A 16,808-nucleotide genomic window follows, 5' to 3' on the forward strand; every position below is an offset into this window, starting at 1 on the left:
AGTAAGCTTATGTGTTTTTCTTGTGGATGAGTTACCAAATATGACCTTTCTGCTTGATTGGATTAGAAGCTAGTGTTTATCAATGCCAAGATTACAATATAAATATGCCTTGGTCATATGAAGCAAGTGGTCATATACCTTGCGGCCAGCCGAGTACCTCTGTCATATCGTACCATCTTACACAGTTCAATTATGGGTTTTTCATTTGTGTCATTTTAGATAAACATATCTTATGATTTGTTTCTTTGTTTGTTGTTTAACGCCGCACTCAGCAATATTCCAGCTATATGACAGCGGTCTGTAAATAATCGAGTCTGGACCAGACAATCCAGAGATTAATATCATGAGCATCAATCCATGCAATTGGGATTGATGGCATGCATCAACCAAGTCAGCGAGCCTGACCAGCCGATCCCGTTAGTCGCCTTTTACGACAAGCATAGTCCCCTTTTACGGCAAGTATGGGTTGCTGAAGACCTATTCTACCCTGGAATCTTCACGGGTCACATATCTTATGAAATGTTAAACTTTCAATGAGACAATATCCTAAATTGTGAAAGACCATTTTTACTTGCGTATCTATCCTCCACCTTCTGTCATCAATCCCTATGGAGAGCTAGTGATACGGTCACTTTGTGTAAAGATAGATTGTCATGCACCTCGCACTCGCAGCTGTAGTACTATATCTGTGTATAATAATGCAAGAGCACTAAAAGGCTTGCATTAGGCCCGTCTGTTCTTATTTCAGAATAAGTGTGTTTGTTTACAAACAATATTTTGTTTGTTTGTTGTTAACGACACACTCAGCAATATTCCAGCTGTATGACGGCGGTTTGTAAATAATCAAGTCTGGACCAAACAATCCAGTGACTGACATCATGAGCATCGATCCACGCAATTGGGATACGATGACATGAAGTCAGCGAACCTGACAACCCGATCCCATTAATCGTCTCTAATGACAAGCATAGTCGCTTTTTACGGCAAGCATGGGTTGATGAAGACCTATTCTACCCCGGGATCTTCACAGAAATGTCTGGTCATGTTATAAGCCTCAAACCACGATTTGGTCACTGGAGCCGAACAATTCACTAGCGAAAACAAGGTGCAAAGCAAAGTAAGCTCGGAGGTTGTTGGCTATTGTTTACAATAATAATAACAACAATAATAATAATAAATATAAGCGACAAAACCTTTTCCATATTCATAAGAAATCTCTGCCCAGAACAAAGTCGACTGTATGATTCCGACTATAAATTCAATATCAAGTAAGCAAAGCTTCAGAATGGTGGCAGTCCTGTCCCTTTAACTAACCAGCGAGTTCATGAGGTCATGAGGTCATGACGTGTGAGGTGAAATTATGTGTAGAAGTGAAGTCAGTCATGAAAACGTTTTGTTAGCCCTGTCTTAAAGCCCTGAGTGGAACCGATGTCTGCAAGTCATTTTTGAAGTCATGTGTCTGAGAACTGAGCCATATGCAGTGATCAGTTATTGACAAACAACTCCGCCACAAGAAGCTAGACTTGACATCTATCACTGTGATGGCCGCCCAGCCCCTCTCCACTACAACACTGTCATTGTTAAGGAGATTAGTGACAGATTACACTCCAATACATTTAGTGCCAGTTCTTTGAACATATTCCAATGATCAAGCGAGGTCACGGATTGCGTTACCATGGTAATCCATCTGCTCCATTCTCCGAAGATATTGATCGTAATTGGGTAATATAAGACTGATCAATAACCAATGAAATCTTGCCATGTGTTTAAACTGTCATCAGCTGTGATTGTGACTATAAAGCTACAGTGTGAGATGTAGCCTCCTGGTTGCGGAGGTGTTCTGTCTGTGATGGCCACACATCTACATACCAGCGGCAATGATGGGGATGAGTACGCACTGGATTAGTGAGTGAGTGAGTGAGTGAGTGAGTGAGTGAGTGAGTGAGTGAGTGAGGTGAAATTGGGTTTAACGTCACGTCCAAGATTATTGCACTTATATATTGACATGCATGCACGTATGTGTGTGGCTGCTTGTACTAGTCCAGACTGATGCCGATTTATAGTGCTATAGCTCACTGAGATATCATGCCGCAGTTTAACATAAATAGCCCACTCAGACACAGTATACTGACTCCGAGCCGACCAGTCCTTGTTTTAGCCCTTTAATGCAGACAGTGTAACAACAAGTACCATGTTTTAACGTCTTTGGGTATGGCGCGACCGGGGATCGAACCCCGGACCTACGGCTCTCCGGGCGGACGCTCTACCACAAGACCATGAAGGCAGTCAAGTGAGTGAGTGAGTGGGCAAGTGAGTGAGTGGGTGAGTGAGTGGGTGAGTGAGTGGGTGAGTGAGTGGGTGAGTGAGTGGGTGGGTAGGTGGTACCTGTCACATCAACAAAAACTAATTTGAAGAAAATACTCCAAATGATCTACAGAAATCTATTTTGAGTTGCTACCGCCATCAAGCCTTAGGTAAGTGACATCTATAGGCGTAATACCTCATCTCGAATAATGTTTAACTGCCTCGTTAACGCATGCCTCCTCCCAACACACAACACTGACACCTAATTGCTACTTATCTATCTCAGATATATCCTGCACCTCCAATAATGGAAAACCATTAGGTCGATGCAACCTGCAGTTGTTCACATGAAACGTCCTCCAAATACTGATGTAGGTAATGCCTTTTATGGGATTATTGAAAGAGTGAGTGAGTGAGTGAGTTAGTGAGTGAGTGAGAGAGCCATGACTGAGTTTTGAGTGAGTGAGTGAGTGAGTGAGTGAGTGAGTGAGTGAGTGAGTGAGTGAGTGAGTGAGTGAGTATTGTTTTACGCCGCTTTTATCAATATTCCAGCAATATCACGGCGGGGACACCAGAAATGGGCTTCACGCATTGTACCCATGTCGGGGAACGAACCCAGGTCTTCGGCGTAACGAGTGAACGCTTTAACCACTAGGCTACCCGACTGCCCGTGAGTGAGTGAGAGTGCCATGAGTGAATTTTGAGTGAGTGAGTGAGTGAGGTTGGTGAAAGAGTGAGTCGCGAGTGAGTTTTGAGTGGTGAGTGAGTAAGTAAGTGAGTGAGTGAGTGAGCACTTCCCCCACACTACATAGTAATGGCATTCACTTACGTGTGGAATCGAACTCAGGCAATAAGCCAACAACATCGCCACGAGGCCTATAAGTGCTGAGTTAGTTATAGACAAGTATGGTGGTAAATATAGCACCCAACCCCTGATAAATCACCTAGAAGCAGAAATAACTCACTCCTACAAATAAACCAAGACTGTCTACAAGTCATTTGTGGATGTCATTAGCAGACAAGGAGAGAAACTAATTGCATTTCCTCAAAAGTAATGAAATCAAGTGATGAAAATAAATTTCATGTCTATCACACAGCTTTCAGAATGAGTAATTCTGTCTGCGACCAAACCATTCCGTCATCAGCTATGTATACAGGCAACACATACTGGCGCCTTTGAAGGTCACTTGGTGGAAAGTCCATTCCGAACTAATGACCCGGAAGTTGGCTTGAGCTGTTTGTATTAGGCAAAAGATGAACTTATTACTGCCCAGAAAATGGAAACTAACTAACAGCGATTGTTGTTGTGTCTTCAGAGATAAATTATTTGTTGTCAGTTTCTGTTGGAGGAACTTTGTACAGATACAAGCATTCCTAGCAGTCATAGCACTACAACCGTTTTGGGAAGTGGATCCTTGGTAGGTGAAGGGTGGAAGGGCATGGTTCTATATACTCACTCACTCACTCAGTTCCTTGGTAGATGCAGGGTGGGAGGGCATGGTTCTATATACTCACTCACTCACTCACTCAGTTCCTTGGTAGATGCAGGGTGGGAGGGCATGGTTCTATATACTCACTCACTCACTCACTCAGTTCCTTGGTAGATGCAGGGTGGGAGGGCATGGTTCTATATACTCACTCACTCACTCACTCACTCAGTTCCTTGGTAGATGCAGGGTGGGAGGACATGGTTCTATATACTCACGCACTCACTCACTCAGTTCCTTGGTAGATGCAGGGTGGGAGGGCATGGTTCTATATACTCACTCACTCACTCACTCTGTCAGTTCCTTGGTAGATGCAGGGTGGGAGGGCATGGTTCTATATACTCACTCACTCACTCACTCTGTCAGTTCCTTGGTAGATGCAGGGTGGGAGGACATGGTTCTATTTACTCACTCACTCTGTCAGTTCCTTGGTAGATGCAGGGTGGGAGGACATGGTTCTATATACTCACGCACTCACTCACTCAGTTCCTTGGTAGATGCAGAGTGGGAGGGCATGGTTCTATATACTCACTCACTCACTCACTCACTCAGTTCCTTGGTAGATGCAGGGTGGGAGGGCATGGTTCTATTTACTCACTCACTCACTCACTCAGTTCCTTGGTAGATGCAGGGTGGGAGGACATGGTTCTATATACTCACGCACTCACTCACTCAGTTCCTTGGTAGATGCAGGGTGGGAGGGCATGGTTCTATATACTCACGCACTCACTCACTCAGTTCCTTGGCAGATGCAGGGTGGAAGGGCATGGTTCTATTTACTCACTCACTCACTCTGTCAGTTCCTTGGTAGATGCAGGGTGGGAGGACATGGTTCTATATACTCACTCACTCACTCTGTCAGTTCCTTGGTAGATGCAGAGTGGGAGGACATGGTTCTATATACTCACTCACTCACTCACTCAGTTCCTTGGTAGATGCAGGGTGGGAGGGCATGGTTCTATTTACTCACTCACTCACTCACTCAGTTCCTTGGTAGATGCAGGGTGGGAGGACATGGTTCTATATACTCACGCACTCACTCACTCAGTTCCTTGGTAGATGCAGGGTGGGAGGGCATGGTTCTATATACTCACGCACTCACTCACTCAGTTCCTTGGCAGATGCAGGGTGGAAGGGCATGGTTCTATTTACTCACTCACTCACTCTGTCAGTTCCTTGGTAGATGCAGGGTGGGAGGACATGGTTCTATATACTCACTCACTCACTCTGTCAGTTCCTTGGTAGATGCAGGGTGGGAGGGCATGGTTCTATATACTCACTCACTCACTCACTCAGTTCCTTGGTAGATGTAGGGTGGGAGGGCATGGTTCTATATACTCACGCACTCACTCACTCACTCAGTTCCTTGGTAGATTCAGGGTGGGAGGGCATGGTTCTATATACTCACTCACTCACTCACTCAGTTCCTTGGTAGATGCAGGGTGGGACGGCATGGTTCTATATACTCACTCACTCTGTCAGTTCCTTGGTAGATGCAGGGTGGGAGGACATGGTTCTATATACTCACGCACTCACTCACTCAGTTCCTTGGTAGATGCAGGGTGGGAGGGCATGGTTCTATATACTCACTCACTCAGTTCCTTGGTAGATGCAGGGTGGGAGGGCATGGTTCTATATACTCACTCACTCACTCAGTTCCTTGGTAGATGCAGGGTGGGAGGGCATGGTTCTATATACTCACTCACTCACTCAGTTCCTTGGTAGATGCAGGGTGGGAGGGCATGGTTCTATATACTCACTCACTCACTCACTCACTCAGTTCCTTGGTAGATGTAGGGTGGGAGGGCATGGTTCTATATACTCACTCACTCACTCACTCAGTTCCTTGGCAGATGCAGGGTGGAAGGGCATGGTTCTATATACTCACTCACTCACTCACTCAGTTCCTTGGCAGATGCAGGGTGGAAGGGCATGGTTCTATATACTCACTCACTCACTCAGTTCCTTGGTAGATGCAGGGTGGGAGGGCATGGTTCTATATACTCACTCACTCACTCAGTTCCTTGGTAGATGCAGGGTGGAAGGGCATGGTTCTATATACTCACTCACTCACTCACTCAGTTCCTTGGTAGATGCAGGGTGGGAGGACATGGTTCTATATACTCACGCACTCACTCACTCAGTTCCTTGGTAGATGCAGGGTGGAAGGGCATGGTTCTATATACTCACGCACTCACTCACTCAGTTCCTTGGTAGATGCAGGGTGGGAGGGCATGGTTCTATATACTCACTCACTCACTCACTCAGTTCCTTGGTAGATGTAGGGTGGGAGGGCATGGTTCTATATACTCACGCACTCACTCACTCAGTTCCTTGGTAGGTGCAGGGTGGGAGGGCATGGTTCTATATACTCACTCACTCACTCACTCAGTCAGTTCCTTGGTAGATGCAGGGTGGGAGGACATGGTTCTATATACTCACGCACTCACTCACTCAGTTCCTTGGTAGGTGCAGGGTGGGAGGGCATGGTTCTATATACTCACTCACTCACTCAGTTCCTTGGTAGGTGCAGGGTGGGAGGACATGGTTCTATATACTCACTCACTCACTCAGTTCCTTGGTAGATGCAGGGTGGGAGGGCATGGTTCTATATACTCACTCACTCACTCACTCAGTTCCTTGGCAGATGCAGGGTGGGAGGGCATGGTTCTATATACTCACTCACTCACTCAGTTCCTTGGTAGATGCAGGGTGGGAGGGCATGGTTCTATATACTCACTCACTCACTCACTCAGTTCCTTGGTAGGTACAGAGTGGGAGGGCATGGTTCTATATACTCACTCACTCACTCAGTTCCTTGGTAGATGTAGGGTGGGAGGGCATGGTTCTATATACTCACTCACTCACTCACTCAGTTCCTTGGTAGGTGCAGAGTGGGAGGGCATGGTTCTATATACTCACTCACTCACTCAGTTCCTTGGTAGATGTAGGGTGGGAGGGCATGGTTCTATATACTCACGCACTCACTCACTCACTCAGTTCCTTGGTAGGTGCAGAGTGGGAGGGCATGGTTCTATATACTCACTCACTCACTCACTCAGTTCCTTGGTAGGTGCAGAGTGGGAGGGCATGGTTCTATATACTCACTCACGCACTCAGTTCCTTGGTAGATGCAAGGTGGGAGGGCATGGTTCTATATACTCACTCACTCACTCAGTTCCTTGGTAGATGCAGGGTTGGAGGACATGGTTCTATATACTCACACACTCTCTCACTCAGTTCCTTGGCAGATGCAGGGTGGGAGGGCATGGTTCTATATACTCACTCAGTCAGTTCCTTGGCAGATGCAGGGTGGGAGGGCATGGTTCCGGAACTGGACATCCCCTGCACAGCGTACTCCACCTGTATGTTCAGGACACTGAAGGATCAGGTGCCAACAGGATCTATATGTGGACTACTTATAGAGGATTTCAGTAAGTCCCTATGATAGGCTTACATGATGCAGATCACAACTGCTCAGTAAACTATCCCACACATGGACTAGCATATGGCTGCTGCACGGGGCCAACTGGCTCCAACTTATAGGCATTGAGGTTACAAGTTTACACACCTGTATTAGGAAGTGGGATGAGAACTGACGCTACTGATTTTACACCAGTTCAAACAGGTTGGTTTACCTGTGAAGGGGTGTCACACGTCTGAGTGAGTGAATAGTCCAGGGCATTTCTCTGACGGATGTGAGTCAGTGTCAACATGTGGGTCAGATTCTGTAGGGGTGGATGTGAGTCAGTGTCAACATGTAGGTCTCCCTCTGTGGGGGTGGATGTGAATCAGTATCAACAGGTGGGTTGCCCTCTGTAGGGGTGGATGTGAGTAAGTGTCATGTTAGTCTCCTTCTGTAGGGGTGGATGTGAGTCAGTGTCAACATGTGGGTCTCCCTCTGTAGGGTGGATGTGAGTCAGTGTCAACATGTAGGTGTCCCTCTGTAGGGGTGGATGTGAGTCAGTGTCAACATGTAGGTCTCCCTCTGTAGGGGTGGATGTGAGTCATGAGTGAGTGTTAACATGTCTGATGTCTTCTGTGAGATGTCTTCCTTTAACATAAAATTTAAAAAATAACACCATTGTTCAACCCCCAGACACATTAACGTAATCATTCAACACCCTTTTACATATCATCCAGACTATATATACATCTCCAAACAGATGTGCAGCTCTGGCAGAACCCCCTGGCCATCAGTCCTTCACATCAACACCCTGGGCACCTGGCCAGCTCTCCATCAACAGACCCCCCCTCCGTCCCCCCATATCCCCCACCACCCATCAGCATCCACAGGAGCTTCAAGGTGTGTCAGTGCTCAGGTAGTTGTGAAGTATACATGTAGATCAGCTGACGACTTAACACGGAACCTAACCGCGATGGCGACATGTGACACATGCAGTGTAGCTTTTTAACAGAGGCATCAAATAAAAGATGTAATATATTACTGAAATGTAACATGGTGTACAGAGCCATGTTTAAAAGGCCAAAATTCCAAATAATTAATTCATTGAGAATGGTCCTATCCCACTTTTTCCACTCTTCTCTGTCAACGCTACTTACCCAGTCTCTGGTTCCATGTCTGCAGAGGTCAGGGGTCACCACAATATCAGACTGTGTCCACCGAGTGCTGGTGACACACTTCTCCAGTTATGATAACACAGAGCAGTGTCAGCAGGAAACTACACATTGTTTCCTCCTTAGCCCCTCTCCCCTTCAAACATGTCACAGTTTCCTGTGTGCCCTCACTCAGGTCCTTGTACTGGACAAGTGCTTGCAGGGCAGTCTGGTGGATGGTGGGACAGTGGGCAGAGTGGTAGACAGAGGGCAGCAGGCAGGGGTAGGTAGGTAGGGGTAGGTAGACAGGGGATGGTAGGCAAGGGTTAGGAAGGCAGGGATAGTTAGACGGGATGGTAAGCAGGGGGCGGTAGGCATGGGTAGGTAGACAGGGGAAGGTAGGCAGGGGTTAGGAAGGCAGGGATAGTTAGACGGGATGGTAGGCAGGGGGCGGTAGGCAGGGGTAGGTAGACAGGGGAAGGTAGGCACGGGTTAGGAAGGCAGGGATAGTTAGACGGGATGGTAAGCAGGGGGCGGTAGGCATGGGTAGGTAGGCAGGGGTAGGTAGACAGGGGTAGGTAGGCAGGGGTTAGGAAGGCAGGGATAGTTAGACGGGATGGTAGGCAGGGGGCGGTAGGCAGGGGTAGGTAGACAGGGGTAGGTAGGCAGGGGTTAGGAAGACAGGGATATTTAGACAGGATGGTAGGCAGGGGGCGGTAGGCAGGGGCAGGTAGGTAGGGGTAGGTAGACAGGGGTAGGTAGGCAGGGGTAGGTAGGCAGGGGTTAGGAAGGCAGGGATAGTTAGACGGGATGGTAGGCAGGGGGCGGTAGGCAGGGGCAGGTAGGTAGGGGTAGGTAGGCAGGGGCAGGTAGGTAGGGGTAGGTAGGCAGGGGCAGGTAGGCAGGGGTACGAAGGTAGGGGTAGGTAGGTAGGGGTAGATAGGCAGGGGCAGGTAGGTAGGGGTAGGTAGGCAGGCAGAGGGCGGTAGGCAGGGGTAGGTAGGCAGTGGTAAGCAGGCAGTGGTAAGTAGGCAGGGGTAGATAGGCAGGGGTAGGTAGGTAGGGGTAGGTAGGCAGGGACAGGTAGGCAGGGGCAGGTCGGCAGGGGTAGGTAGACAGGAGGTGGTTAATCATACTGGGACACCTTGACATTACATTTCTCTGCTAATTCCCCTTAACTAGCGTGTCCCTTATGGATAGCAATCTTAAAAAACTTCAGAAAACATTTTTAGCAACAAAGTTCAAATAAACCTCCTATTCCCAATTGCAGTTGGAAATAATGGAAAATTAATTTGTTTGTCTCTTGCCATTCAGAGCCCCCATTTCCCTCCCATTACCTTGATTACTCAGGGTTATAAGTTCAGGAGAAAACAGGACTGCAAAGCGAGGAGTGATTTTTTCTCGGCTCATAAACTAAACGAAAACTTCAAAAGAACATTTATCAACAATTGCATATTTCCAACACACTTTCCATGAACTTTGGGAAATATGTGTAAAATATATCTTGCTGGCATTTAATGTACTTGAAAAAGAGACTCTCAAAAGCAGTGAGATCTACCAGCGCCTCCATAGCCTAATGGTTCAAACCCACTTTACAGGTGTCCCCCTCAGGACAATGTGGGGAACATCAGAGTGACAGCTGGTTACAATGTGTGACAAGGTTAATGTCTCAGCTAAGAGTCGGTAGGTGACAATGTGTCATCTGGCTTATGTGTCATGGTACCCCATGCTAAGAGTCGGTAGGTGACAATGTGTCATCTGGCTAATGTGTCATGGTAGCCCATGCTCAGAGTCGGTAGGTGACAATGTGTCATCTGGCTAATGTGTCATGGTAGCCCATGCTCAGAGTCGGTAGGTGACAATGTGTCATCTGGCTAATGTGTCATGGTACCCCATGCTAAGAGTTGGTAGGTGACAATGTGTCATCTGGATAATGTGTCATGGTAGCCCATGCTAAGAGTTTGTAGGTGACAATGTGTCATCTGGCTAATGTGTCATGGTACACCATGCTAAGAGTCGGTAGGTGACAATGTGTCATCTGGCTAATGTGTCATGGTACCCCATGCTCAGAGTCGGTAGGTGACAATGTGTCATCTGGCTAATGTGTCATGGTAGCCCATGCTAAGAGTCGGTAGGTGACAATGTGTCATCTGGCTAATGTGTCATGGTACCCCATGCTAAGAGTCGGTAGGTGACAATGTGTCATCGGGCTTATGTGTCATGGTACACCATGCTAAGAGTCGGTAGGAGACAATGTGTCATCTGGCTAAAGTGTCATGGTATCCCATGCTAAGAGTCGGTAGGTGACAATGTGTCATCGGGCTTATGTGTCATGGTATCCCATGGAATGTCTTGCTGCTCATGACAACTGGTTGCATGGCCAATTATTCCAAACCACACAGATGCAGGAGGAATATTGATGACAGCACTGTTCAAAAACCAAGTTTCACTCACTCCACATGAAATACAGTAGTAATGGCGACTGCTCAGCCCTTGTCACCTCAGAGATTCCTCTTCTCAAAACCTAACATTGTGAATATTTGAAACTGAAACAAATTACTTAACCTCACAATTGATGACATACTGTATATCTTAATAATTGAAATTAATATGACTGCTGACCCCTAGCCAAAAATGTGATTAGTTTCAGTACTCTGTCTCTGGGCTGCCCCTTTGGCAACTGACCAAGGTTATTCGAAAAACAAGATAAATGTATTTTTCGGAAACCTGGCTGTCATGGCTGACGTATCTTGAGCTATACTTAGGAACATTATGCATGGGTTTCCAGAATCAGATCTAAAGTCAATATATGCCTGCCTCAAACACAGTGGCTTAGCCTGATATTGTGACATTAATTTAAAAAAAGTGATGTACGCCTCGCACAGGAAATGGCATACCCATGTTTGACATATCACATTGCAAACTGAATTACCTCCCCTGTCACTTTGACGGAGTTCATGTCGTTATCTGACCAGGCAACCAGGAACTGTTATACAAGAGTACCAGGATGTCGGTGCACTGCAGGACCTTCTGATTAGTGATGGCAATTATTGTGCTGAATAAGCAAGTTTATATCCAATTTACAATAATTGTTTTTGTATTTTATACTAATAGTATATTTGATATGGGACAAAATTGTATAATACTGCATTCAAGTTTGAATTTATTGGGTATTTCAACAAAAGATTAATGAGAACAGAATGCATCAAAAATTCATCTCAACATATTATAAAGATGACACAACACAAAATCTGAGTGAGTGAGTGAGTGAGTGAGTGAGTGAGTGAGCGAGCGAGCGAGCGAGGGAGGGAGGGAGGTAGTGAGTGAGTGAGTGAGTGAGTGAGTGAGCGAAGGAGTGAGTGAGTGAGCGAGGGAGGGAATGAGTGAGTGAGTGAGTGAGTGAGTGAGTGAGTGAGGGAGGGAGGGAGGGAGGGAGGGAGTGAGTGAGGGATTGAGGGAGTGAAGGAGGTAGGGAGGGAGGGAGTGAGGGTGTGAGCAAGTGAGTGAGTGAGTGAGTGAGTGAGTGATAGAAGGAGGTAGGGAGGGAGTGAGTGAGTGAGGGAGTGAGTGAGGGAGTGAGTGAGGGAGTGAGTGAGGTAGACAAAGTCAATAGGCAGATAGGTAGACAAGACGTACACTGATGGTAGCACAGCTGCAAGTGCGTCTATAACGCATGTATGCACGTGTCAGCGACAAGATCACAAGGAAACCTGCAGTTGTGTACACGGTGGTTGACATACGACACTAACTACTTAGTTGCCATGCAACGCAGGGAAGGCTGAGGCAGACAACAACCCCTACACACTGATGCTTCCTTGACTACGTGACACATCAGGTAAGCCACCATAGTGCATACATCCAACAGCTATGAAAGAGGAAATGGCAGGACTGAAATATATATAAAATGTTTTAAACTTTCAGAATTATAACTCCACAATACAGCATTCAGATGATTGGACAAACTGCCTCCAAGATAAAGATAATGTTTGACCTGCTCCACAACAGCTGAATACTTATATAGGACATGATGGCACCACTCTTCAGCCAAGGACTTTTGACATTTGAAACATATTGCACAATATCAGACCAGGAATAGAATTAAAATAGAGCTTGGATTATGTGACAATGCTAAAGATCCCTACATGCCACAGTCAAAGATCCCTACAGGGCACAGTCAAAGATCTCCACAGACGACAGTCAAAGGCCTCCACAGACCACAGGCAGAGGTTTCCACAGACTACAGTCAAAGGTCTCCACAGACCACAGTCAAAGATCTCCACAGAGCAAAGTCAAAGGTCTCCACAGACCACAGTCAAAGATCTCCACAGACCACAGTCAAAGATCCCTACAAGGCACAGTCAAAGGTCTCCACAGACCACAGTCAAAGATCTCCACAGACCACAGTCAAAGATCCCTACAAGGCACAGTCAAAGGTCTCCACAGACCACAGTCACAGATCTCCAGAGACCACAGTCAAAGATCTCCACAGAGCAAAGTCAAAGGTCTCCACAGACCACAGTCAAAGATCTCCATAGACCACAGTCAAAGGTCTCCACAGACCACAGTCAAACATCCCTACAGGGCACAGTCAAGGCTCTTTACGGGGAATCTTCTCTTTCTTTACTCTAAGATCAATTATTTAAACAACATCACCTACATCATAATGACGATGCAGTACATTTAATAATTAGAGAGGAAGTATTATGAGAGTCATGAGGAAGACAATAATATGTGTTCATGTGGTGAAGTATGGTCAGTTTGTTTGATCAATTAGTTGTGACAGGTGTGGCTCTTGTCAAATAATCTTACACTTACAAGAAAACACCCACAACTGGTGAACACATAACATTGTAAGAGGTCAAGATGGAGTAGGTCTTCAGCAACCCATGCTTGCTGTTAATGACAACTATGCTTGTCATAAGAGGTAACTGATGGGATTGGGTGGTCAGGCTCGCTGGTTGATGCATGTCATTGTATCCCAATTGCGTAGATTGATACTCATGATATCAACCACTGGATTGTCCCGCCCAGACTCGGTTGTTACAGACCACTGTCATATAGCTGGAATATTTCTGAGTGCGGCGTTAAACAACAAACAAACAAACAAAATATTGCTCATTCACCGTGATAAAACTGACAGGGATATTGTTGACTGTAGTGTCACACAACAAACAAAGACAATCACAGACGATCATCAAATACATGTACTTACATTCTACAGGCATTCATCACTAACGGCGTCCTGTCCGACACAGATTCACATCCCTATCACAGACCATCTACGAATGCTGTATCTTGTGAAACTAGTTATACATGCGAGGAAGGAAGTCAAAAGTATTAAATTACAATGTATATTTGCAGTCTGTCCACAATCAACACTGTGACGTACTGTGACCTTTCTGAGATCTCATCTGTCTATACAAATATTTTTTCACAAAATCTGCACACCATTTTTAACATTAATACCGCTATAAATGCAAAATAATTGAAACCAGTTCTTATGAATGATCAAGAGTAATAACTTCAGAGACTGCTTACACATCAACATAATTACCCTGTATTCAACAATACCATATTAGGGGCATTGTCCAGTGCATTAACTCTATCATCAGTCAATCAGGAAACAGTAGTCCATTAGTGAAGAAACATAAATGCAAAAATTATTGCTTGATTAGCAAGATCAGGTGCCATGGTATCACATGGAATTTATTTTTTCAATCATATTTGGCTGTACACAGGCAAGCTAGGCAAGATAAATAACTGACTATAAAAGTCCAGATTCCACCCTTGCCGAACTCGGCTGGAATTATACAAACAAGTCTATATAGAGTCGAACCAAAATCATGTAACAAAATCGACATCTGGTTTGTAAACTGCAGTACAGATTTTTATTGATTGCAGGATTTTCAAAGCATGTGCACTGCAAACTCGGCGTCAACAAATATTTGCCAAAACTGTTCAGATTTTTAATGAAGGTACTCATCTGATTTAATGCATTTCGTGAAGTAAGACCCGTTTTATTACAATGTAGATCTTGAGTGAGTGAGTGAGTATAGTTTTACACCGCTTTTAGCAATATTCCAGCAATATCACGGCGCGGGACACCAGAAATGGGCTTCACACATTGTACCCATGTTGGGATTCGAACCTGGGTCTTCGGCGTGACGAGCGAACGTTTTAACCACTAGGCTACCCGACCGCCCCATGTAGATCTTGATTACCAATCTTGGTATGGAAAATGGAAATGTAGTCAAAAGCAAAATACAAGTGATATAAGGTGGAATCTGAATGGTCATCGGGAGGGACATAGAAAGGACAGCAACTGGTGGCGCTACGATCGAGCCCAGAAATTCCAGCCTAGCTCGGCAAGGGAGGGAACTGGACTTTTACATTCAGTTAACTACCTTGCCTCGGGAAGATGGACTGTACAGGGTACATACCTTGACCTTTCTATTACTCGTAACTTGTCAACTTGTCATGGCTCAGTAAGACAAATGTCTTGTTGACTTTTCTCAAAACTTGACAGCAATTTTATATTTCTTTATTAGGTTAGAAATGAATACACTTGAAATCCATGCCCCTTGAGACTAAGTATGAAGAAGAGACTGGGCCAAGGTCATGATGACCTCTTTTAGCTACGCCCCTTGACACTATGTATGAAGAAGAGACTGGGCCAAGGTCATGATGACCTCTTTTAGCTACGCCCCTTGAGACTACGTATGAAGAAGAGATTGGGCCAAGGTCATGATGACCTCTTTTAGCTACGCCCCTTGAGACTAAGTATGAAGAAGAGACTGGGCCAAGGTCATGATGACCTCTTTTAACTACGCCCCTTGACACTAAGTATGAAGAAGAAACTGGGCCAAGGTCATGATGACCTCTTTTAGCTACGCCCCTTGAGACTAAGTATGAAGAAGAGACTGGGCCAAGGTCATGATGACCTCTTTTAGCTACGCCCCTTGACACTAAGTATGAAGAAGAAACTGGGCCAAGGTCATGATGACCTCTTTTAACTATGCCCCTTGAGACTACGTATGAAGAAGAGACTGGGCCAAGGTCATGATGACCTCTTTTAGCTACGCCCCTTGAGACGAAGCATGAAGAAGAGACGGGACCAAGGTCATGATGACCTCTTTTAGCTATGCCCATTGAGAATAAGTATGAAGAAGAGACGAGATCAAGGTCCTGGTGACCTTTTTTGACCCCACCCATTGGGACTTTAAGTATGAAATGACAGGACTCTGAAATCTAATAAACTCTGAATGTGCAAAAAATTATGAAATGCAAGGATGAATATTGAGTTGAATTATTTTTCATAATGCTGAAAGTTATAAACTAAATTTTGGGGATGGGGGCACTTTTAGGGGCAGGTAGGTTATGAGACACAAGACAAACCATTTGAATCTACTTCGACATACTGCTGGATGAACAGTGTCCTTCTGAGAACACACCTCACACAGACCCAAACTCCCCTCCTTTGTCACAGATAAACATCCACACTCACTGCCAAACATAATTATTTAAACAGATAATTACCAACCATAGTTACAAACAGAGATGTCTACAGGAGCACCCAGGTCAAACTAAGTTCAGGACATGGGTGCCGTAAATTCTGATTTTCCTCCAGTGAGCAATTCTATATTTATTGCCGGATCAATATTGGGTACAGTAAGAGCATATAGACGATAGGAACACAAGAGCTGCCACAGCATCTTGTGCAGTGATGTCAATGAGGCTAAGTGAGTGAGTGAGTGAGTGAGTGAGTGAGTGAGTGAGTGGGTGGGTGGGTGGACTGAGTGAGTGAGTGAGTGAGTGAGTGAGTGAGTGAGTGAGTGAGTGAGTGAGTTGAACATCGCTTGTAACAGTTTCTCATATCACAGCTTGATGTGAGAGGAAAGCCTGAAGCGGGCCTTAGATTTATTGCAGTATTCCAAACTTCATGCCCTTTGAAGGCAAACTTGGCATTATCTTAGAAGTTCATATTTTCATAAACTCTGAGGTATGTTACACAGCATTCAATGCAATAATGAAAAACTAAGCATGAAGCCTCTTCCTCTGTATTGGTTCTGTTATCAGTAAATATAAGCTCCCTTAAATATCCACATGAATTAGGAAATAATTAATTTCAAATTGAGACTCTGAGGGGTCTAGATAAGTCTGTCACATTTTTGAAAATCCAATAATTACATTGTTGTGGTCTCAGTGAGTGGTTGCAAAATAATGGACTCCACACAGTATGCCCATGCTGGGAATCAAACCTGTGTCATCAGCATTACAAGGGAACACTTTTCCCCCTGAGCTACCCCATGACATCCTTCTCTCAACAGCTGGTCAGGGGAGACTAGTGTTGAATCCCGGGGCCGGGATACTAGTATTGAATAACAGGGGCCTGAGAGACTAGTGTTGAATAACAGGGGCCTGAGAGACCAGTATTGAATCCCGGGGCCAGGAGACTAGAAC

The 16,808-nt window shown here is 45.4% G+C and overlaps 1 protein-coding gene across 5 annotated transcripts in view; it reads right to left on the reverse strand.

Annotated features, from left to right (window-relative positions):
* The window catches only part of LOC139462174 (tumor protein p53-inducible protein 11-like), a 257,602-nt gene that overhangs the window by 130,551 nt on the left and 110,243 nt on the right, over positions 1-16,808 (reverse strand). The window contains exon 1 of one of the 5 annotated variants that reach the window (XM_071243716.1): positions 7,078-7,143. The exons of the other annotated variants lie outside the window; for them this stretch is intronic. Within the exon in view, the coding sequence (XP_071099817.1) occupies positions 7,078-7,133 (56 nt within the window). The 5' untranslated portion in view covers positions 7,134-7,143. Of the gene's footprint in view, positions 1-7,077; positions 7,144-16,808 lie in introns of those variants that run through there. 5 annotated transcript variants of the gene reach the window in all.

Source organism: Haliotis cracherodii, unplaced genomic scaffold (assembly GCF_022045235.1).
Source record: "Haliotis cracherodii isolate W230 unplaced genomic scaffold, xgHalCrac1.p SCAF_15, whole genome shotgun sequence".
Lineage (NCBI taxonomy): Eukaryota > Metazoa > Mollusca > Gastropoda > Lepetellida > Haliotidae > Haliotis > Haliotis cracherodii.